This window comes from Atta colombica, unplaced genomic scaffold (assembly GCF_001594045.1).
Source record: "Atta colombica isolate Treedump-2 unplaced genomic scaffold, Acol1.0 scaffold274, whole genome shotgun sequence".
Lineage (NCBI taxonomy): Eukaryota > Metazoa > Arthropoda > Insecta > Hymenoptera > Formicidae > Atta > Atta colombica.
The window spans coordinates 1,787,918-1,811,553 of NW_017259375.1; the positions used below are offsets into that span (position 1 = coordinate 1,787,918).

General features: G+C 35.3%; 1 protein-coding gene across 5 annotated transcripts in view; it reads right to left on the reverse strand.

The window, feature by feature from the left end:
• LOC108689679 overlaps positions 1-23,636 on the reverse strand; it is an 89,923-nt gene that overhangs the window by 8,766 nt on the left and 57,521 nt on the right. For all 5 annotated transcript variants that reach the window (XR_001931841.1, XM_018196552.1, XM_018196553.1 and 2 more), the window contains one exon: positions 1,511-1,826. Coding sequence is in view for 4 of the 5 variants with exons in the window: in XM_018196552.1 (XP_018052041.1) it covers positions 1,511-1,771 (261 nt within the window). In the remaining variant the exon portion in view is untranslated. The remainder of the gene's footprint in view (positions 1-1,510; positions 1,827-23,636) is intronic.

Consider the following 23,636-nt stretch of genomic DNA (forward strand, 5'->3'; position numbering starts at 1 on the left):
ATCGGAATAAAAAATTATCTTTTCGGCAATTTCGCGAAGACAAACTTTCACGCTGAAAAAATTCACAGAGTAAAAAATATTAATCTTTTCATGATTCTTATTTTTGGCTAAATACAATTTGCATCTAAGCAAACATGTGGAGCAAGAAGAGAGATGTAGATTTACTAATACATTTGTTTTTCTTCCTTATTTTTTTTCTTTATTTTTGGGATTTAATAGATAAAATTAGATGTATAAATTAGATGTACAGTGAGAAAAATTTCTGGTTGAAAATAGACGAACTAGAAGATTCTGATTATATCAATCATTTGAGCACAATTTTCTTATAGTTTAAAAGTTATTTAATTTTTTTGTCAACAATTCTAATATCTCAATTAAAATTATAATAGATTCAAAATTTTTTCATTTTCAACTAGAATTCTTATTAATACAATCAGATTCTTTTTCTAGTTATAGTTAATAAAAAATAGTTGAGGTAAAATCAAACAATGTGTTATTCACAGATGTAATACAATTTCATCTTAGAATATAAAGAAAAACGGCAAAAAATGTTATTAGCAGTTATAGAAAAATAAATGGAAACCGATTGCAATTCGAACTTAAAATCTTACTCCTAGTATTTAGGATACTATCTCGCGACTGCTCAACTACTCTCATAATTATTCACCTAAATATCATTAATTGGCTTTTAATTGTGATTCTTTTTATATTTCCTACCAATAAAATTTTTTTTGTTATAAGAATAAAGATTTTTTATTTCTCATTTTCTTCAGAACACTTCTGATGGTCCGATCCACTGCGGAGGCGCATTTATTGCTCCGGAATACTCTTCGAATCGAAACAGTACTATGTACTATGTGCATATCTTTTCGTGGAAGCGTTCTGATGAAGCAAACACTTCGTCCTCAAAGTGAATTGAAAACAAATGTGATATTTCGCAAAAATTTATTCTTTAGTCCTTTATCACAAACAAAATGACTAATAGATTATGACAAATCAAATATAATGTTACGTTTCCAACATATTGAGCAAAAATCAGCACGATTGAACTTCATGAACAATCATCCAATCTATTATTACCATCCAGTCCGTGTCTATCATTGTCTGAGAGAATGTTTGGTACTTATAACTATTTATTTTGTTGATGTATGACTAAAAAGTTATCTTATTTTTTTATTTAAAAATTGTGTTGTTCTAATTAAAATTTGGTCATTTCAAATTTTACAGTGACATAGTTTTTAAATGAAAAAATAAAAAAGTTTTCGTTAGTTAAAACAAGAAAATTAATGATTACACATATCAAACATTTTTTTATGTGCATTATTGTTATCAACAAAAATTATTACTCGCATGAGAATCTGTGATGCTTGGCGATACAAATTTCTGCTCACTCGCCAATGATGTATACAACTACAACTACAGTCGTGTGGCGGCTTGCATTTTGCGGCACATGAGGAACATGGCACGCCACGTCATCAGCGCGACTCGAAAAGCCGCCGCAAATCCTTACCTTATTAAGGTCGTGCGGAAGCGTGAGGGCCGGCGGCCTGCGGCCGCTTATGGTTCCCCCGTTGTGAATGATGCTTCCATTATTGGTGGCGCGTAGCCGCTGATTGGGCGGCTCCGGCAGGACCTTGTGTCCTGTCGACTGCTGAGGATGATGCCTCCCCAGCTCCCGAGGGAAAGACTGCGTCCACCCGCGTCCAGCAATCTCTTGCGATGGTCCGTTGGACGCGCAATATTGATGGGAGTTGCTGCCGTTGTTGCCCATTTCTATGCCGACCTGGCGTCTCTATGGTACGTACGATTCGCCATTCATCTTGCATCTGGAAGGATCAGAAAGCGCGGGACCAATTATCTAACGTGTTTGCCTGAAATCCTATTGAGAGATACTGTGAGATCTAATTGGATCCGTAAAGCTGAATGTGCCATAAATCCGCAAATTTTTATAAGAGCAATAAGAATTAACGCTGTTTCTATAAAGCATAATATGACTTTCAGAAAGATAAGCTAATCAGCTAGACAGATCAAACAGTTTGCAGGGAGTTTATAAGTAAAAGGACAATGAAGTCTATCATTATAATTCTTACGCGATGTAAGGATTAGTAATTAATTAAATAGAAATAATAAGAATAGGTAGGAAAAAATAATATTAATTAACATACTAATTGGAATAAATATATAAATTAAGTATTATCACTTATAGAAATGAGATGAGGATTCTAATAAACAAATAAATTATAATGAAGAGGGACAAAAAGAAACAAAACATAAAAAATAAATAGATGTAAATATTAATACAATTATAAGCCAGGTTTAAATACGCTGTAAGACGATCGGTTGGCCAATTAGGAGAATTAATTTACAAACCAGTTTAGGAATTTCCCTTAAACCATCTGCGTCAAAAGTGCGCTTTCGCATATCAATTCGTTGTCGCTTTGCATAAGACGATTAAGGATTTTAATTAAACGTTAATGAGAGTAATCAATTTGCAAATATGTTGCAGAATCCGTCCCTTAAATACTCTTCGGTACTACACTTTTGCATAATAACTCGTTATATTTCAACGCCTAGTACATATTTAATTAATATTATTTTCGTAAGAAATACATTTTACGAGCCAACTTCATCCATGATAGTCTCCTCACTAAAAAAACCCTTCATATGAATATATAGTGAATATATATATATAGTGTACGGAAGCGTTTTCTTCTCGGTATCAACATAAGAGAGAGAGAGAGAGAGAGAGAGAGAGAGAGAGAGAGAGAGAGAGAGAGAGCGCGCGCAAGTATAAAAGTATCATTAATTCCCTATACTAATTCATAATATTCCTTTTTATGTTCTAATAAAAAAAATACTGTTGCTTGATAACATTTTCAGACGAAGAATAACGGTTCGCGAGGCCATTGATAAACGAAGAGTGTAATGTAGCTTCGGGAAGCAAGAGGGAGAGGGCGGAAAAAGAGGAGAGTAAACGCACACGAGTTGACCGAACGATCCGAACGAACAGGCCGATTATCTTACAGTTAGACGTGGCTTAACCTCATGTCAGTCGTGTCGGGTTGAAGGAGAGAAAGAGACGGAGAGGCCATAGGGGAGAGAGAGAGAGAGGATGGTCTGGGATGCGTCTTTCTAAAGTAAGTTCTTCCATTCACCACCGGTACAAGAGCAGGTGCCCCAACCTGCACGCGACCCGTCCGTGTCGATCGACCGGTAGTACCGCTAGCCCGGGTTGAGTAAGAGCGACGCGAAAAGCGCTGGAGAAAAGTCGTCGTCGTTAAGGTAAATAGCGCAAGACGAATAAGGCAGTCTCTGTTAATGCATCTCGTATTTAACTATGTGGAAACGACATGACGGCGCGTGGAAAACTGGTTTTCCCGCATGCCTCTTCTTCTGGTTCTCGCTCTCGCTCTCTTTCTCTTCGCAATCCGATCCCTCGATCGAATCGAAAATAAAGCATTGAGATCAAATCGCGCGCGAACCTTGATGCCGGCTTAATATTCGCGAAAAATTTGCGAGGTGAAGGAGCGAAATTACGCTCGCGATTGCTCTCAAGAGGCGGATAATACTGATATCGATATCCGGCGTATATACGAAAGGCGACGATCTGAAATACAAGTTTCCATCGGTGAAAAGCTTGTATTATAGTTAAGATGAAACCGATTGATCGATAAATTGCGAAGTGCAAATGATGCCTTAGATATTCCTCGATAGCTCAGAGCTTAGGATATTGTTGCGCGAATACAAGTAGAGTTCTGCATTTTCTGAAATAGGAAGGCCTGACTTCAACACGTTTCACTTCCGCAAACAGCGGTGAAACAACGGGGACCAGATTGATCAACGGAAAAATAAAAAAAGACACCGAGTGTGTTTCTCACAGTTTCACTTCCGACAATGTGCATTCGGAAATTCACGCAACTTACAACTATTTAAACGCGGATACGTATGTGCGAAATTTTACCATAAATGGTAATAAACGCGCAATGAAATATTAACTGCGTCTAATGAAACAATTCTGTGACAATACTTGAGACATCACGATCTTTTAAATAGTTGAATTACTTATGTAATTCGTAATTATTTTGTATACATGTATAATAGAAAAAATGTCCTGCAAATTCTAATTATATGAATCAGATTCCTGGATTATCTCAAATAAAACTGTTAAATTCATAATGTCAAATTATATTCAATTCGGGTTATTTTTAATTATTTTCACCGCTCCTATTCAAGATGAGTTAATTTAATTAAATGAAGTTTAATTCAAGAAAATTATTAAATAATACTTGATTCAAATTTAATTTTACTAACAATTGTATTTACGTATACATACGTTAACAAAATATTATTGTTTTAACTTAAGAGATTGAGTCACCAGTGCGTCTTTAATATTTAACAGTGTAGAATGTGATAGATTTAACTAAAAGTGTTTGATTTATATCTTTCTGGTTGAATCTACCGAAATTCCATTATTGATTAATGAAACAATTGACTTTTTCCAATGTACTACCTAGAAGTCTGATCGAACCTAAAAATAATTGAAAGCTCTATCTATAAATATCACATGGCAGTTAATCAATTTTTTTCTTAATTATCATTTTTATCGCGAAGCACAATTGTATATGGAGAAAAATCATGACAGCACCTGAAGACATCTTGCTATTCGCTTGGAGTCATCGGCGTCGATTCTTCAGTGGATTCGCGCGCGATTGTCGTGCCGCGGCGAGAGGATTCTTCGGGGCACAAAGTGGCAAGTGATGCATGACGGATGGCGGCGGTTATGATAACTCGAGCGTAGGGTACCCGCGGGGAGAAGACGAAGGAGGAGAGAAGGGAGTAACATCAGGAGGAAAAGGAGAAGGACGAAGCAAAAGGAGGTGGAGGAGGAGGAGGAGGAGGAGGAGGAAGAGAAGGAGCGCAGGGGGCGACGAAGCGCGAAGGAACCCAGGCAGTGAGAACGAGGAACGGGAAGGCAGGGGAGAGGAGGACGTTTGCCCCCTCGCGATGATCATCGCCGAGAGTCATCGAACTTGGAAGGATAGGAAGAACGATTCTTCGTCTGCCGTCTTCTCGTTTCACGATAGCTCGGCACGAGCAAGCTAGGATATGGGATAGCAAAACAGGCAAGGCAGCTGCACAGCCCCGGCTATCTGGAGGAACTCGAATCGAACCCGGACTGTATTCCCAAGCGATATACATACGCCCACGTGTCGCGATTGTCGGCACAAATCATGCGCTTCCTGCTGCACGCGCCATGCAAAAAGCGTCCGAGCCGACAATTCCGATCCAATCGGATCGAGCGAGTCACACTAAGTAGTTTATATCTTCCTTTTTTCCTCTTTTCCGCATTTATTCGTGACGCTTGGAAACGAGATGATGTGTATCTCTGTCTCTCCTCCCCCCCCCTCTCTCTCTCTCTCTCTTTTTCGCGCGATTCACGCAATGCCGGAGTTCTGTTCAATCAACGAGAGAATCGGAAGCAGAATCACGCTCGCAACCTGTTATTAGAGATTGGATCCGGCATTTCGCAATGAAAGTATCATTCGCTGCATATAGTGTGTTTAGACTGAGATTCAAATCCACACGCAAGAGATAAAGTTTGGGAGCTTACTAGATTGGAAATGATACCAACTCGCGAGAGCCATTATTACGTTTCTAGATTTACGAAATGAAAGAGCGCGTATCTTCTATTTCAATAGCAACGTTTCATTCCGTATTACTGCCCGTCCTTCATATATGTATTTCACTTTACATAACCGCACATTTCGTCTTCCGACAACGTTTACTTAATGCTAATAATCTGTTCAATGCGCAGGTACAATTTTCCTTGACTGAAAGTAACGTAGCCACTGAACGTAGGTGGCATGTGACTTACTGTACCGTCTCCAGGATTGAACAAAATTCCATCTTAGAGAAACACTGCAATAGTGACTAAAATTATTTAAGAATAGAATCACTTATGTTTGTTTCTATTAATGTAAATAATCTTGCTTTAAATTATTTTTTTATCTTATTTCTAATTCTAGTTTCCATTTCTATAAATATAAATTAATTTTAATCTCGGTTCAATTTACTCTTCATCTTTTTCTAATTATTAGAACAAAGAAAAGAAGTTAGTTGAATCAAGATTAAAATTAAATAAAAAATAAATTCAACTGAGATTGAAGTTAATCTGCCCTTGATAGAAATGGACATTAGAAGATATAATTACGTGTACCGCGTCCGATAATAATGTCCCAGTATAATTATTGTGTACAACAATATGTATTAGGACAAGAAAACATCTATTCCGTCAATAGTATGATTAAAACTGTAATAGGTTCTCGAAACAGCAACTAAACATTTCTACAGAACAAGATTGAAATTTCAAAGTCAGATAGAACCGTCTCACTTAAACCAGTGTAACCGTGTGTTCCGTCATCCGTAGAACAGTGTCCACCCTGTATAACCGCGTGCCCCGTCTTCCGACAGGAACGTTCTATCTTGTAGAACCATGGCGGCTTCGCGGACGCTCGTAAAGAACAAAATGCCAATCCAATTTCCCGGAAGGTCTCACTCAGGCGAGTCTCTCCCTATCTCTCTTTTCCTCTCGTGTTCTCCATCTTCTCTTCGATCGGTTAAGGAATCAGGCTCTTCCTTTACTCGGGATCTCGCGGGGAGACATTCCGCCACGCGAGAACGCCCGCTGGAATTTAACCGTTGCGCCCTCGGGCTCGGGAGGGACAACCGGTACTGACTGTAGTGTGTGCGAAACAACGAGAGCTTACCCCGATAATAAAAGCCGGTCTAAATATCTCAAACGCGCCGTCGGGAGATCTCGTTGAACGGCGTGCTACGTTCCACCGGATAATCGACGATGTTGGATCAATGTGTTGGTTTCGTAGTTGTGAAACGTGCTACCATAATGCACATACCAATTTTGAACATTCAGGTAGACTAGAGAATAATACGCGATAGCCAATAATAGTCTACAAGACTCCAGACTGCCTAAATCATCACGGAATGTAACAATTCGGAGATTATTCTTATTGCAATGTAATTATTATGTATCTTCATGTTTGCCATATATGGAACAGTAAACATATATTTACATCGGAAAGGAAGTTTTGTTGCATTAATTAAATCCTAGTAGATTCAACCAGAAAAGTACAAATACTTGGTCAAATATTCTAGTTGATATAACCAGAATTTTAATTACAATAACTAAAATTTTGACTCATATAATTAGAATTCGTATTATTTGTACTTTTTGTTGGTACAACTAAAACATTTTTCTTAGTGTATATCTATTCAGTATATATATATATATTGTCTCAATGTATATTTCTGTGAAAGTTTACGGGGAAAAAATAGATTGGATGATTCAGCAAAGCTATTGCTTGCTGCGCGAGTTCAACATCTATAATTTAAAAAAATTTAGTGGTTTAACAAAGAAATTATATCTCCAAGCAATTATCAATATATTAATTCAATTAATTTTCTTGTTGCAATGAAAACTGCTAAGGTAATAAGTTTTTTTCATTATAATGGCAAAAGTATGCGTCATCTTGGCTAGCATACTTCGTTAAAAATTCTATATATTAAATAGATCTATAATCTATATATTGGATTGATTTTCGTAGAAAGTTATATTTGCTTTATTGTATTGCACATTTACTGTGCTATTACAACTAATATGATTATCTATAATCACTAATTTTATTTAATTGTACAACTTTGATACTTTCACATAGAAAACTGGCTACATCCATATTGCAGCTTTAGATTTGCTGAATCAATGATTTTTAATTTTAACAAATCATTTTTTTCCGTGTTAGAAAAGAAAAAAATAATAAAATAATAAAATTACAAAACAATATTCTGCAACAAGATTATTATATAAAAAATATCAAGCTACTTATTTTTTATCCAATTTGCAGTGCTCAATCTTGAAAATGCGAAAAACTTACAAGCAAGAGACGTTGTTCATACGTAATGTTCTGCGTAGAGTAGTATTTGGACTCATTACTGATATTGATTTAACAAGCGTAGTGATGGCGAAACACCGTCTCTTCGAAAGAGGAGAGGGGTCGACGAAAAATCGCAATATTCGCCGTTCGCGATGGGAAACAAAGACACGTGTGTATCCATGAGGAGGCCCTGTCTGAGTCCACACACAATGGCATGTTCCAACTTTCACATTTTGCTCGAAAGTAATAACGTTACGACGCACCGCCGTGGAAATCGTACGGCGCGCCGTAACTACGACCGGTCGCGGCGCAACCTGCAACCCGCGTGCAGATATTATCTCACCCCTGATGTACCATATATCAGCGTGAGCGAGTGAGCGAGTGAGCGAGCGAGCTGCGTCCCCACCAGGCTAGATCCGCGGTTCGATCGCGGTAATAATGATCGGATGGAACGCACAATGGGCGCGCAGGGGGGTATGGGTGGAAACGCTATTGCTTCGCGCCGAGCCGGCAAGTCAACTTTAGACTCGGCTGTGACCCTTGACCCGCGCGCGCACCCCCTTGATATACCAAGCATCGAAACCGGTATACGACCATCCCTCGGTTTACATCAACGGAGCGAGCTTTTTCGGTTCGCAGAATCCACAGTGCAAATTACACGGAACGGAAAGATTTACGTACGAATCCCTGCAAAGGAAAATATTCAGCTTGCCGATGTTTCATTTCAAATAAATAAAGCTCTATTGATCGATAGATAAGAATAATACACTGAAAGAAAAGATTGGCTGAATATGGCATAGCATTTTTAATTGGTTGCAGCAGTCAATTAAAAATGCCATATTTTACCATCTAATTTGCTGCAGCAGCCAATCTGTTTTTTCAGTGTATCGATTGCGTTTAGGTTTACATTTTAGAGATGTTTAATTCTCGATTATAGCAATACATTTGGATATGAAGTAAAAATTTTTATATGATTGTACTATGAGGTTCTAAATTGTAGGTAAAAAAACTTTGAACCTTTCTCACTTGTATTCTACAGTAATTCAAATAGGATGCTCCAGAATTTAGGTATAGTTTTTCATAATTGTATTCTCTAGATTCTATGGAGTAAATTTCACTCCAAAAAAGAAATTTCACTTTGTAGATATTCACTTGATAAATAATAAATTTCAATCAAGTTTAATACATTTTCTTGAGTCAAATTAATTAATTTCGTTTTAATTAAATCAATGATATATTGAATAGGAACAGTAATAAAAAAAAAAAATGAAAAAAAATAACTCAAATTGAATATAATTTGACATTATAAATTTAACAATGTAATTGGGAATTAATAATATTTTTCACGATAGGTAATTTTTAACAATAATTAATGCATTTCTTAATGCATAAATATTATAAATTTTCATAAAATTATATTTTATACAACATGTGATGAAATTTTTCATCATTTCTCCTAACATTAACTGTACAGTGCTGAAATCTTCGTATTGCGGCATCCTAATGCACTGTCAAAGTTGCTTAAAGTGGTAATTGCGACGAGAGTAACGAATTTCCTAACGAAACGGCGCGGCGTACTTTCATGCCGCAAGGCTAATTTTCCATCACGAGCATTAACGAGTCTTACGTTCGCGCTCGCTCGCTCTTCCGTGACTCCTGTTGAACGAGGAGCGAGTTCGCGGGCGCGAAACACGAGACGAGCGGGTCTAACTCACAAGCTGACTTTTCGTACTCCCTGCCGTACGTATCACGGTGCGGTAGATAGCAAACGGCTCTTGTAACTCTCGCCGAGATAAATGCAGATTGTGCGAGTAGGTATACGTCTAGGCCTGTCTCGCAACTCTTGCTTAATTGACGCTGAGATCCTTCGGATGCCGTTCCCTCTCCTCTCGCGATTTCCTTGTCGGAAGAAGCGGAGGAGCGAGCTGAGGTTGAGAGTAAAACAAGAAAGAAAACGTGGGGTGAAACAAGGATAAGACAAGAAAGATTCAGAGAAAGACAGAGAAAGAAAAAAGGGGGGGAGAGAGAGAGAGAGAGAGAGAGAGAGAGAGAGAGAGAGAGAGAGAGAGAGAGAGGAATGTGGAGTAAGGGAAAGGACGAGCGAGTTATTAAGCGGGCATAGGTGCGCGAGTAATATATCGCACGTGGTCATAGCTACTGAATCGGTATATCGAGCAGTACTTCAGCTCATTAAAGAGCGCGGCGGCACGGCTGCCCGCCGTCGACTTCTCGGGAGCTTTAATTAATCAGGAATCGTAACGTTAGACCATCTGTCGGCGATAAGGCGCACAGGTGCCGTATACGCGCGTTCGCGATCGCGATCATCGTACCGGCGTAATGCGTACGTGATTACAGAGTGCGCCGGCCAAATAGGCGCAAAAGGCATCCGGTAATTACGGAGCCTCAAGTATCTTCGGAAACGAAGATCGAGCGGTGCCGAAGAGGACGAGGTTGCAACTGAAAGAGGAAAAAAAGACTAAGAAAAAATCTGACAAACGCGTAATATCGTTGTATGTACTCTCAAGTGTTTGACACGATATTATTAAATTCATAATGTCAAATTATACTCAATTTGAATTATTTTTAATCAGCATTTCTATAAGTCTCTACAATAGTTCCTACCAATATGTCAGTAATTTGATAAAAACAATTTATTTCAAAAGACTATATTAAATTTGAGACTCAAATTTAATTTTGAATTAAATTTGTTTGACTCCATTGTTTTAATTAAATTAATTAATAATATAATGTGTAGAAACTTTTGAGTAGTAATTTTTTATATAATGAAAGAAAAGATTGGCTGTTGCAGCAAATTAGATGGTAAAATATGGCATAGCATTCTTATTTGATTGCATTAGTTAATCGAAGAAATTCTATACTGACATTGCGGATAGACTAACACAATCAAAAATTGGTTGTTGCCAATTAAAAATGCTATGTCATATTTTACCATCTAATTTGCTGCAGCAATCAGTCTTTTCTTTCAGTGTAGAAATCATTAAAAATAATTCAAATTGAATATAATTTAACATAATGAATTTTACAGTGTCTTAATATGGACGATGTTTATTTTAAAACTAATCACAGAATTAATTGATTTACATTTTAACACAAATGAAAGTTAAAAATAACAAAATGTTATTTAATTCGAGGGAATTACCATTGTTCTTTTAATATCTAACAGTATACGAAACTTCGAGAGGAAGCGATAAAAAATCGTAGTGTCGTCAGGAATCTATTATCTGAAAATTTCTTAGATCTCTCTCCATTCTATTCATTCGATTTTAAGATTAAGATTCTTCAGAGATTTTATTTTTCAAACGTGTCTTCAATTCAGAAATTCCGATCTTTCGATGCTTCTCACGTCCGCTAAATCTCGTCGCGTTTAGTTTCCTCCCAGTACATCGACACATCCCGCATACATTTGCCCTCGAGATGCGCAAGATCGCGTCCACCTGATTAATCGTTCAAGCGTAACTTTGTCATCGTGTTCTACGAGTCGTAACACAAATGACGACGGCCAGGCTGAGGCCGCTCACGCATCCGCGGAACGCTCTCCGAGATCGTTTAATTACTGGCAGCGGCGTGTTTGCATGCGAAATGCGTGTCCACGCATCCTGGACTAGTAATTGCCCCTTTACGTGTCACGAGCCGGGAGAAGGACGACGTCGTGAGTGCCGCCTCTGGTAACGTCGATCCTTCCGGCCCGATCGTCCGGCGGGCGTATTTATGTCGTACGTTTAATGCATGCAAACGACCGAGGATATGAAAAAATTCCTTTCCGCCCGTTAACGTAATTCGCTCGTAATCCCGTGGCATCTCCTGTACTCTCCCCGTTTGCTACACTGCCTCCTGCAGTGACGAAAAGTGGGTCTGAAGAAATGGGACTATGAGAAACGGAAATACAGATTTCTTGGTCTGTTGGTTTATCTCTTGTAAGAAACAATAGCATTCAACAGAAAAAGCAGCTTTGCAGTTGTTGTAAGATTCTTTATGATTGATTCTTGCCCTTAATTCCTCACTGAATCTAAATGTATAATTAAAATTAAATTATCCTGATAGAAATTTCATGCACTTTCCGAGCAGTTATATTAACTCTGTCTAGTAACAAAAAGTAAAAAACTGCTTAGGATTCCAAGATGTAATGCTTTGTCTGTAGTTACTGCATTCAAAAGATGTGCAAAGTCTGAATCTATTTACAAGCACAGAACAAATAGACTATGCAGTATTTTAATTAATAATCTACTGGGCAAATGTCTATGCAAGTTGCACATATTTTTATCAAGAAAATTGCTTCAACCAATGAATGAATTATCAAGTTCTTTCTATCTTCTACGCAATATTTTTACAATTAATGAGAATATGTAGATAATATTACATTGAGAGAAAAAATGATTAGAATTATTATAATTTAACTGTAATGTATAGGCATCTTTGAATAACTATATAGTTATTTTAATCTTGCAAATATAGTCACTGCTTGAAAATCTTTAGTTTTTTCTTAATATATATTTTGGCTATTATCATATAAATAGTAAGTGAATTTAAGAAAATAGTTATAGTTAACCAATTGCGATTACATTTATTGAATAAAAATTACCATATTAATTTAATTAATTTATCCTAACCATAATTATTTTACCATGAAATTATAGTCACAAATACCAACTTTTTTTATTATAAACAATACCTGGAAGAATGTCTAGGAAAACTGCACATATTGCCGGAACATGTTAAATCATACTAAAGAATCTTATAACAATTGCAAAACTGTTTTTCCTGAAAATGCAGCCTTTTATCAAAATTTTAATCATTAAATTATTGTTAGTACGTGATTCATTTAATATTGAAGAATCTTACAGTTGCTTTTTTGCTGAAAGCAGTCAATGAGAATTTTTCCAAAAAATTGAAAATGGTGATATATATAGAATAAATGTTTTTGTAAATTCAAAGATTTTTTTCAAAGAAAGTCAGCCGCTTTCTAAATTACACCTTACAATCTTAAATCGGTGGCTTCAAAGCCACCGGTTCTCATCGATCAGGGCTATACGTTTACAAGAACGAGATATCGCAGTCGAAGTTGTTTCGAATTTAATTAATCGCGCTAAAATGAAGTGGAGTCGCATCATGAACCGGTGTGTACGTCAGGGAGCGAGAGGCTAAAGGCATGAGAAAAGAAAAGGAAAAAAAACGAAGAGAAGAGATTCGTTGGGCGGATTCAGGTCGCGAGACCCGTGCGAAAAAGAAAGTCCTCCTCGAAGAACGTGTCGAGATCAACTCGGTGAGAGTGGAACCCTGCAGGAATCATTGCACCCGTCTCCCTGCCGAGTGTTCGATGACCGAAATTTACTCCGTGTACAGGTACACAGAAGCCGCCGAATTCACGTGCCTTCGATCGAAAGTAGGTGGGTTCGGTACAACGCTGCAGGCACATTCCGTCGTTGTCGCGCCGTAGAAAGTTGCGGCGGCAATCGATCCGAACGGGAACATCTTGTCGCGCGATTCGGCATGCTGCCTGCAGCTCTTACTCATAATAATCATGGTGATTGTTTAAACACCACGACAACTCTGCTCATTAATCTTCACGATGGAGACAAAGTTTTTATATGTAGAGAATTTGAGAGAAATTAGGAAAAAAAATATAAGGTGTATGATACGCGAAATATTAAAATCTTTACATTTAACAACGAAAATTAAATTTAAATAAACAATTACAATTTGAAATAAATCGAAGAGAAAGATTTAAAGAGAGCTATTAAGGGCTATTAAGAGCTATTAAGAATTCTAATGTTTGAAATGAAATTGTGTTCTAGTAAGTGCCAGTATTATAAAACTGGGCCTATAAAAAATTCATCTTAAAATCACGAAAAAAGCCGTCGTTACGAACTAACGGTGAAAAAAGTGGTTCAACAGCCTGACAATTATCAAGTATCGACAGACAATGTATGGACGAGTGCCGGAAATGTAATTAAAAGCTGCGTGTTTAGAATGGGAACGAAGGGACGACTTCAATTATCGAGTGTACATTTTAACGACTGACGATAAGCGGCACGGAAGAAGCAGCTTGTCGTCCCCTTACGCGCGCCAATTAAAATAGATCGTTTGAACATAAAATTCCGACGCATGTACCGAGTATTATATTGCTCATAATTTTTCCTTAGAAAAGAACTAACAACAGACGGAGCCACAAATAAATATAAATTAACATACGTTAGCAAGTATCGATACAATTCAAGCATTTACGACATTTCTTCGGAGTTGAGTTATAATTCGAAAGATGTATGGAAAGAATGTTTTGCTGGAATATCTAAAAATTTAGCTAGATACAAAGCCGAAATTAATTTTGTTAAACATCAAAATAATTATGCAGGTCAAATCATGATGAGCAATATTACAAAAAATTTTGACATTACACTGAAAAATGATATTACATTAATAGCAGTATTTTAATTAAAAATAATCTTATTAATTCAATAACAGTATTAATAAAACAACTAAAATTTTTTATTAAAACAAAATTATAACATTATTTCATTAATAAAAATATTAAATTAATGCTGTCGCTATATGTTTTTTAATATAACAATCATCTTGATCATCTTAATAATTATTTTATTAATCTATCAAAATTATTTTCACATCTGTCATAGCTAAATTTTTAGATACTTCATCAAAACTATCCGCATGCGATAGCGAAACGATTCCACTTTCGCGAGACATTTAGGTAATCGAGAGACATCAATTGGATTTAATCCAAGGGATTAAGTCCTCTCAAGTAAGAGATCGTCCTAAATGGCAAATCAATCAAAAGTTATCTAAACCGTGTTTAATCTTTTACTTGAGAATCTCTAAATCCGAATGAAAAGTTCATCCGAAAGTTTTGAAAAGACTGGTTCGTTTGAATTCCTCATACTTCCTGATTAACAACTTTCTATGTGACGATTATGACATCAACATATTGCAATTCGTTGCGTGCTTCAATCCAATCGTTTACGTCGAATTAGGACGTTCAATGGCGCGTATAAATATCAACGATCAACCGAAACGATATTATCGATGTGAACGTAAAATAAATTTCTTCGGCTGACGAGACCATCATAAGCGCACTTCATGTTGCGCGATTAGAAATCTGGCAGGTAAAATCCCCGATTGACACACGAACATAATGATATTTCTGGAACATTTCCTCACGCTGTACTTTTGATGCACGTACGCTTATGTAAAATTTAAATTTAAAAAGTCGCAATCTTGAACATTAAAAATGTCGACATAAAAAAATACTGTATGAGCGAAACGACGCTAAGTTACTATTACAGTTGATTACAAATTATTTGAACTAGTATAGTAAGAGTATAATTCTTGTTATACTAGTTCTGTCAAATAATTTGCAATCAACTTTAATAGTAAGTTAACGACATGTTTGGCTCGTATGGTATTTTGTTTATGTCGAAACTCTTAATGTTTAAAATTACGGACTTTTGAATATCTAATCATTTCTATTAAACCAGTGCATTGTTATAAGCGTATCCAGGAATACATAATGTAATTAAACTGTAATTGAAACGCGAACATTTATTACGATTCTCCGAGGATTACGCCTAAGATAATAAAATCTAATCAGTGATACATGTGCGAATCGAAACGCATAGATATTACAGATAGACCAGACTATAACTGGAGCGTGAATGGAACATGATCATCTCTACGATGAGTCAACCCTCTGAGTTCACGTCAGGCGTCACGCAAGGAAAATCTCGCGACGCATCCGTTAGGAAACATGTTAGAAATATCATCGTTCCACCTGTAAGCCTCCGAGTTTAAGCGATCGTGTTTTATTGCGTTCCATGAGAGAGCGCCAATAGCCACGATCAAATCGACTAGTTCTTGTAATCATGATGGGAACGCGCTAGCAATTTTACGACAATCAATTCCAAAGACTGAAATCGCGCTATACTTTTTAATGAAGAGATGAAAACGTTAGAGAATTTTTCAGTATCAATATAGTGAACATTACTCTAATAAAGCCCGGTTTCACACAAAATGTAAGATTAATTTTAATCTCGATTTAACTTATAATTTATCTTTTTCTATTTCTAAGAATTAAAAAAGTTAGATAGTGACCGAAGTGATAGAAGTTAAACTGTAATTAAAGTTAATCTTGTATTTGAGATCGGGCATAGGTATTATTTTGTAAGTTTAGCGATATATAATATAACTAAAAACATAAACATTCAATTATCACTTAAATAAAGTATGATCGAAAAATTGTAATAGTAAGAAAATTTCTATTCAAATAAAATTGTTAATGTTATGACCAGCAATTTATTTTTCACTTATTTTAAAGATTATTCTTTAGCATAAAATTAGTAAAAATATAAACATATTTTTGCTTAAACATATAATATTATGATATATTGCTAATATACTTAAAATTACTAATTATTCTAATAACACCACTTTCTTACCGAGGGTTAATTTCTAGCATGGCCTCAACGAGATTTTAACACGTATATTGTGGCCTTAATGAATGTTCGCACGATAACAGGTCGTAATATTAATAATCATGCGTGTCGATAGCGCCAGTCACCGCGGGAGAAATCGGGGTCAGATGGAATCAATTAAATAATTCTTCAATTAATTTTTAATCGCATGATTTCACTTCCTCGAGATAACGTCGTTCCTGGTGTCCACTTCGATAACAGAGCCAACATATCCGATCATGTTATAAAGTAAATGGACATATCTTTCACGCAAATTGAAACTAATATGTCTTTTTATTCATTTGAAATTATTACATATATAAATTCTAATGCAATAGAACACAACAATTGTAAAAAAAAACTTAGCGATAAAAACGAGCAGCAAATGCAGATAGATAAATTACACTTTTATTATGTCTTCACTTATTTACATTAATTATGTTATCTTTACACTCATCGGTATCTGAATACATTGAAATTATATCTACCGAGATTATTGACTTTCTCGAACGAATGTAGTAGCTTTCAGCAAGAGGAAACAATGTTACGACATCGACCGCCGGAACTGTCCAATGAAATGTCGACATTCTTTCGTCTTTTTTTCTCGCTGAAAGACTATCACCCGTATAAGTTCAACGATAATAACGGTGCGCAGATAGGATGATTGCGTAACGGAAGTAAAAAATAATCAAATGGTCGTCACCTGTCAGATTTTTTTTTATTCTAAAAAGGTGATTTTTTTGAAATTAAAGAGACCCTCGTAAAAAGTAAGACAATTATTATCCCGTATGTAATTATTTATAATAAGTATAATTATTTCAATAATTGTACAAGATAATCGTGTAATTACTTGTACATAAATATAGTACATACAAGATCATTATTCTCAAAAATATAAAAAAATGTAATATGTAAATAAATTTATTATTGTTGTCGGTCTAAATTTTTGCAAAGCGAGACGTATTTTTCAAGGAAAATATAATTTTGAGCGTAAAGATTATTTAGATATAATTCCAATACGACGCAGTAACAAATTCTAGATTGATGTCCATTTCTACTGAAATAGGGTTAACGTAATTATCTTTTATCTTTCTCCAATTCTTATGCCTGTTTCTTCCAATGTAAATTATCTTTAATCTTGATTTAACTTACTTTTTATCTTTTTCTAGTTCTAGAGAGAATTATGAAGAATTATGTATAGAAATGGATAAAGTATACTAAACCGAGATTAAAATTAATCTGCCTTGGTAGAAATGTACATTAGAACAAGAAAAGTTGAAAAGTAAGTTAAATCAAGGTTAAAACTAATCTATATTGGATACACAAAAAATTTAGATTATTACAGTCAATAATGTTGCAGATGATGCTGAAGATAAAACAAGTACAAAACATATTTTCCTAAAGATCAAGCGATAACGTGTTTGAGAATCTCTGTTCCAAAGGGCACTGTTAGACATCTCTCTCGCTTTACGAGAGACAACGGCATACTACAGATTCTTAGATAACGTTCACGGTTACGCACCGACGAACAAAGGATCGTTCCGCGTTCATTTTTGTCGCACGTCCTGCACGTCCGGAGATTCGTGTGGTAAAACGTATGTATAATTTTATTGCATAACACACCGACTTCCCGCCTCGCACTTGCCTTGTACTGGCGTCTTTCGAGGTCAGATGATTTTACTTTCTTTCCGATCTTAAAAGAGACTTTTGCATCTTCATAATCGTGCGATTGCGGAGGCGTCGATTTATCAATAGAAAATATCCGTCTTACGGGCGCTGTTTGCGAAACTTAATACTAATCAACATCATTCGCGTCCCATGTTCATCAATTAAATTACAACACAATTCGGAACATAATATAAAATGTACATATTAAATTCAATGTCAAATTATACTTAATTTCAGTTATTTTTAATTATTTCTGTAGTCATTGTTTCTAGTCGTTGATCAACTAAAATAACAGAGTTAAATTATTTAATTCAAGAAAATGTGACACTTAAATTTGTTTATTATTTACTAAGTGCATATATTAATATTAATGTTTATTTTGAAACTAACTGCAAAAATGAGCTGATTTTGACACTTTGACACATACAGAAGTAAAAAATGAAGAAGTAACAAAATGTTATTCAATTCAAGGGGCTAATTTTAAGTTGCCATTACTCCTTTACATTTAACAGTGTAATGGAAAGAGTACATGCAAGAGATACCACCTGTATTAAATAATACGATATTTTCGGCAATAAGCATGCCGTGCACGAACACCAACGCGACTTAACTCACATTCAAAAGATTGTCGTTGATCACTATCGGTGCTGGTTGTAGGTAGCCAAGGCTACGACTTGGACTTGCCTACGCAAGAACCTCGCCCACGCGTGAGGCGCGTAAATGAAGCGAGCATTCCATCGAATCAAGCACGGTGGCTTACCTCTACGTGAATGTGAATATAAATATTGCGTATTATTGAATTTAGCACGTTTCCTCCAAATAACAAGTGTTATATATTGTCGAGTGGCTACTTTTTTTTAGAGTAAAAAAATAAACTTTCTCTCTAAATCTGAATCAGAGGATAATCACTGATATCAGTATGCCACTGATAATCAATAAATAAAACGTATCTAATCTTTATTATATGATCTAATTAATCTTGTTTTAGTTTTAGTGCATAAATTCAGTGAATGTAACATTAGAAGATTAAAATTAACATGCAAAGTCATTAGTATTTTAGTTATATAATGTTCAAACATTCTTCCTTTTTTAGTTGAACTTTACTGATTATCCAGTGCCAAGTGTGCCACTGGATAATTAGTGACTATCTACTGATTCGGATTTAGAGTTTTTTTGTCAAAATATATAAAATATATAGAAAAAATCATCAGAATTAATCTCATTGTACAGTCTAATTATTGCCTAATTCTCAAGTTTAAGGAAATTAAGAATTTTATGAAGTATTTTATCAAAATTAATCAACTTTCGTTAATAATTTATTTTTTCTTTTCAACCATTTTGTTCGTAATCATAGGATGACTATTTGATTAAAAATGTGATTTTTGTAAGTGATTGATCGCGGTTCTAACTCAAGTCTACGTCATTCATTCGATAGAACGTTTCCCTTACATTCTCGCGTGAAAGGCAGCTTATCGGGAATGTCGTCTTTGCCTACCAGGCATAGCTAGGAAGAATGCCCAGCGGGCATATCTACGCAGGATGTCTAGCAGCGCTACATCTGCGAAAGAGACGAGTGCAGACTGCCGTCCGAGCATCGATATCTCGCTTGGAAAACTTTCACACGCCGGGACATCGCGCTACTCGCGACATCGCAAGGGATATCCTCTTCCTCAAAGTAGCCTCGGGTAAACGAACGATCTGTATCTTAATAGGAAGCTCTGTTAGATGCATTACAACAGCGAAGAGCCACGTGCTATCCTAATGGACAAATGGCATGTACGTTTATCCACGCCGAGAAATACACAGTGTTTCAGAGATGCGTTTGCGTTTCATAATCGTAAAGCATAACCGCGGCTATTGCGCTCGCCGGAGGCGTAATTTTAATTAGCACGCTTTACGAGTAGAAAGAGAGAATAAGAAAGAGAGAGAGACAGAGAAAGAAAGAAAGTGAAATAGATGGGAAATATAGCATAATATTGTAAAAAATATCTTAGACTAATTTTCAATCCATACGAACGTTCAATAAAATATAAAGTTTGGAAATACACAAATGTAGAATAAAAGATGTAACAAAAGTATTTTATATTTGTTAAAATTTTGTATTTTTCACATATCCAAGTCTTAATTGAATAAAATGTGATTGTGTTATTTTAACATTTTGTGTAAACATCAAATTGATATTCAACATTTCTTAGTGTTAAAATAATACAATTAACATAAAAATAATGTATTTTAAAAAATTCTAAGGTAAATGAATAAAATATGTCAATTCAACATATTATAAATGTAAATTTTACTGAAGAAATATATACATTCACAATTTACTTACAAATTGGGTCAGTGTTATATTTTTGTGTTAATTTCTTACGTAATATTTTTATTATTTCCTCATCATTTCTAACACAAAGATTTGGGATACGTGAAATGTGTTGAATTTAATACAAATTATCTGTGCAGATTAAATGTGCAATTAAATGTGCAGATTATAATATAGTTAAAAAATATTAATTATATTTAAAAAACATTAGATTAGTCTTTGTCAAATTTTTGCGATATTCAGTAATTGAAACAATATTACGATCCTACAAAGATTTTAACTTGTCGCGATTAAATCTAGTTCTGGCGAAAATGGAAATCTCTCGATACAACCTCGATAGCAAGGTGCATGTAACGATGCGATAATCTCGCGCTCTAAACCCCATTAATATTAAACGATTGCGAAAGGAAAACGCGACGAACATCGTTGGCGAGCGGCCACTTTCGAAAAGTCGGCGGTGAAAGAAGGACGCGGCGCGCGTCGTCTCCCGTTTGTTATGCGCACATTTAAAGTGATAATTGTCGACTGGACGTTAAAGGTCGGCGATTGATAATTGGCAGTTTTATGATAAATTTCACTGTCTTTTATGAAGCCTCAATCACCACAGCTTTCCCTCCTTCGGGCGGATGCGCGCGTCCTTCATATCCGCCTGCTAGAAAACAGGAAGGTGCTCGATGCTTCAATGCATCTCATTGCATGTGCACAACGTTTGTTGAAAATTGTGTTGTTACTGCTGAGACTTCTTTATAAAGAGTAACACGCAATGTGTTTAACATGTAATACGTAATTGTGTGACGCATATCTAATATAAAACAGTTATATATAAATTGAGCTTTTATATAAATCAAATAAGAATCCTATTTTTGATTGAAGCGGATTTCTGGCTCTTAACAATATTCATATACTGTTAAATTCATAATATCAAATTACACTCGATTTTTTAAACACATCTATAGATCGCCATTGCTTCTATCAAGAGTGTCATTAATTTTTAATTAAAATAACGAAGTTAAACAACTTAACTCAAGAAAATGTATTTAATTTGATATATTTAGTTTATATATTATTTATACATATTTAGTTTATATATTATTTACTAAGTTAATACAGATAATGATTATTTAAAACTAACTATAGAAATGGATTGATTAATTTATGTTTTGACACAGATGGAAGTTAAAAATAACAAAATTATTTAACTCAAAGGATTGAGTTTCAATTGATTCCTTGATATCAAACAGTGTATGCAAATTTTTACAAATACATTTTATAAACTGCGTTTACTAATTTGATTTGTCGGATTTGAAATGCAATCGCAAGATGAAGCTAAAATATTAATATTTCAAATTAGATCGATCGTCAGTTTAATAATGATGCTAACGAGCATTTTAAAAATCTGCAAAGAACTTAAAAAATATGACTTCAGCCAGAATTTGGTCTTATCAATTTCCACCAAGGCATGTGAAAATATTTGTCGCAATAATCAGTAATTATTGAAAAAACGTCATTTATCAAGGAGATGTGTATAGACAATTTCGAAGTTCTTGCAACATTATGAATCACTAATAATCCCAAAACCATTCATCTTTTGCTCCAACCATCATCAGATATTTACTTGCAATCTAGAATCTTGTTGAGCCTTAAGGCCGAAATTAGTCTTCGTGAATCATTATCACTTATTTCAAGCTCCATTAGTATATTGGCACTTGAGTGACGTGTGCGAAGCTCGTCAATCTGGAGCCTCAATTTTTATTATGGACCAAAAGGTGGATCCGGCATTTGCGTTGTCTCGAGGAGCTCCGGCTCCTATTTTTTTATAACGCCCTCCGGGTCTTCCTCACGCTATTTAATTTAGGCTTCGCCGCCCTCTCTTTCGTCGAATCCACGTAGGATGCAATCGGCGCGATACTAAAATTATGCGTAATTACCTCAAACTCTTTGATTTAATGCAAAAGTATACATCTTGGAACGCGCATAGGTGCAGCATGCAAGAATCGTTAATTCAATCGCGAAATATTTTTTTTCTTTATCGTTTATAAAGAAATAGATAATCATAACAATCATCAATATATCGAATAAATATATTATAATATCGAATTACGTCGCCGTAAGTACATTAAAATATTACATTAAATTTATAATGTCAAATTATATCCAATTTAAGTTAATTTAACTAAAATGAAGTAAACGATGTAACTCAAGAAATTGTATTAAATTTGATTCTTTAATTTATTGCTTACCATTTCGATATACATGAAAGTTAAAAATAATAAAATTTATTTCAAGGGATTGGGTTAATGTTATTCCTTGATAACTAAGTACTTACTTATATTTATTTGTATATTCATTAAAATATCGAGCTATAATTTAGTATTATTTCTAACCTTCAACTAAATTCATTTAAAAAAAAATTATTTATTACTTCAAGAAGAAAGAAGAATTTACTTTTCCCTTACAGGCTTATGTAAAATGGTAATTAATAACTATTACTTTGGATGCCACAGAAAATATTTGAGAGAATACCACATGTCTTCTTCCTATAATCCTAGCACATCGTTTTATTTTTACCTTTCTTCTAAGAAGTTAATTCCTCCTTGCATAAGCGCTTCCAGTTGTGAATACCTCAGCTCAGTTGTTTGGGTTGATGAGAGAAGCGGCTAATAATCGCAGTTTAATAATTACCAGAACCCGTCGCTCATCCTGACAATTAATTAGAGACTACCTTCAATCGCGTCGCTCTCTCACGCTTCCACCGTCGACGTGTCTTGTTCCTCTCTTTGCGACACGCATTTACCGCAGCATCTAGGCGCTGCGCGAGAATGAGCAGATTTGGCGAACGGAAGACGAGACTGGAAAGACGACGCAAGTTCCTTGAGGACGTACGAAGGTAATAATTAACGCTAACACGTGTCGGATAAACATAGGTGAAACTTCTGAGACTCCAGCAAGGCCGTTGACATTACTTCACAATGCTATCTTCCGAGATACGAATATCGTGGGTATCCTTAATTTCCAAAATTTCTTTAAAATTAGCACTTTTTTAAGACGGCTCAGAAGACGGCGTACTTGTTTGTCATGCAGTCTAGACTCCCAACATTCTTGCATATTATATTCTTAAATTTTTATGAATTTTTTAACATTCCTGTATGATATGCGACTTCTCTCACTCTCTCTCTCTCTCTCTCTCTCTCTCTCTCTCTCTCTCTCTCTCTCTCTCTCTCT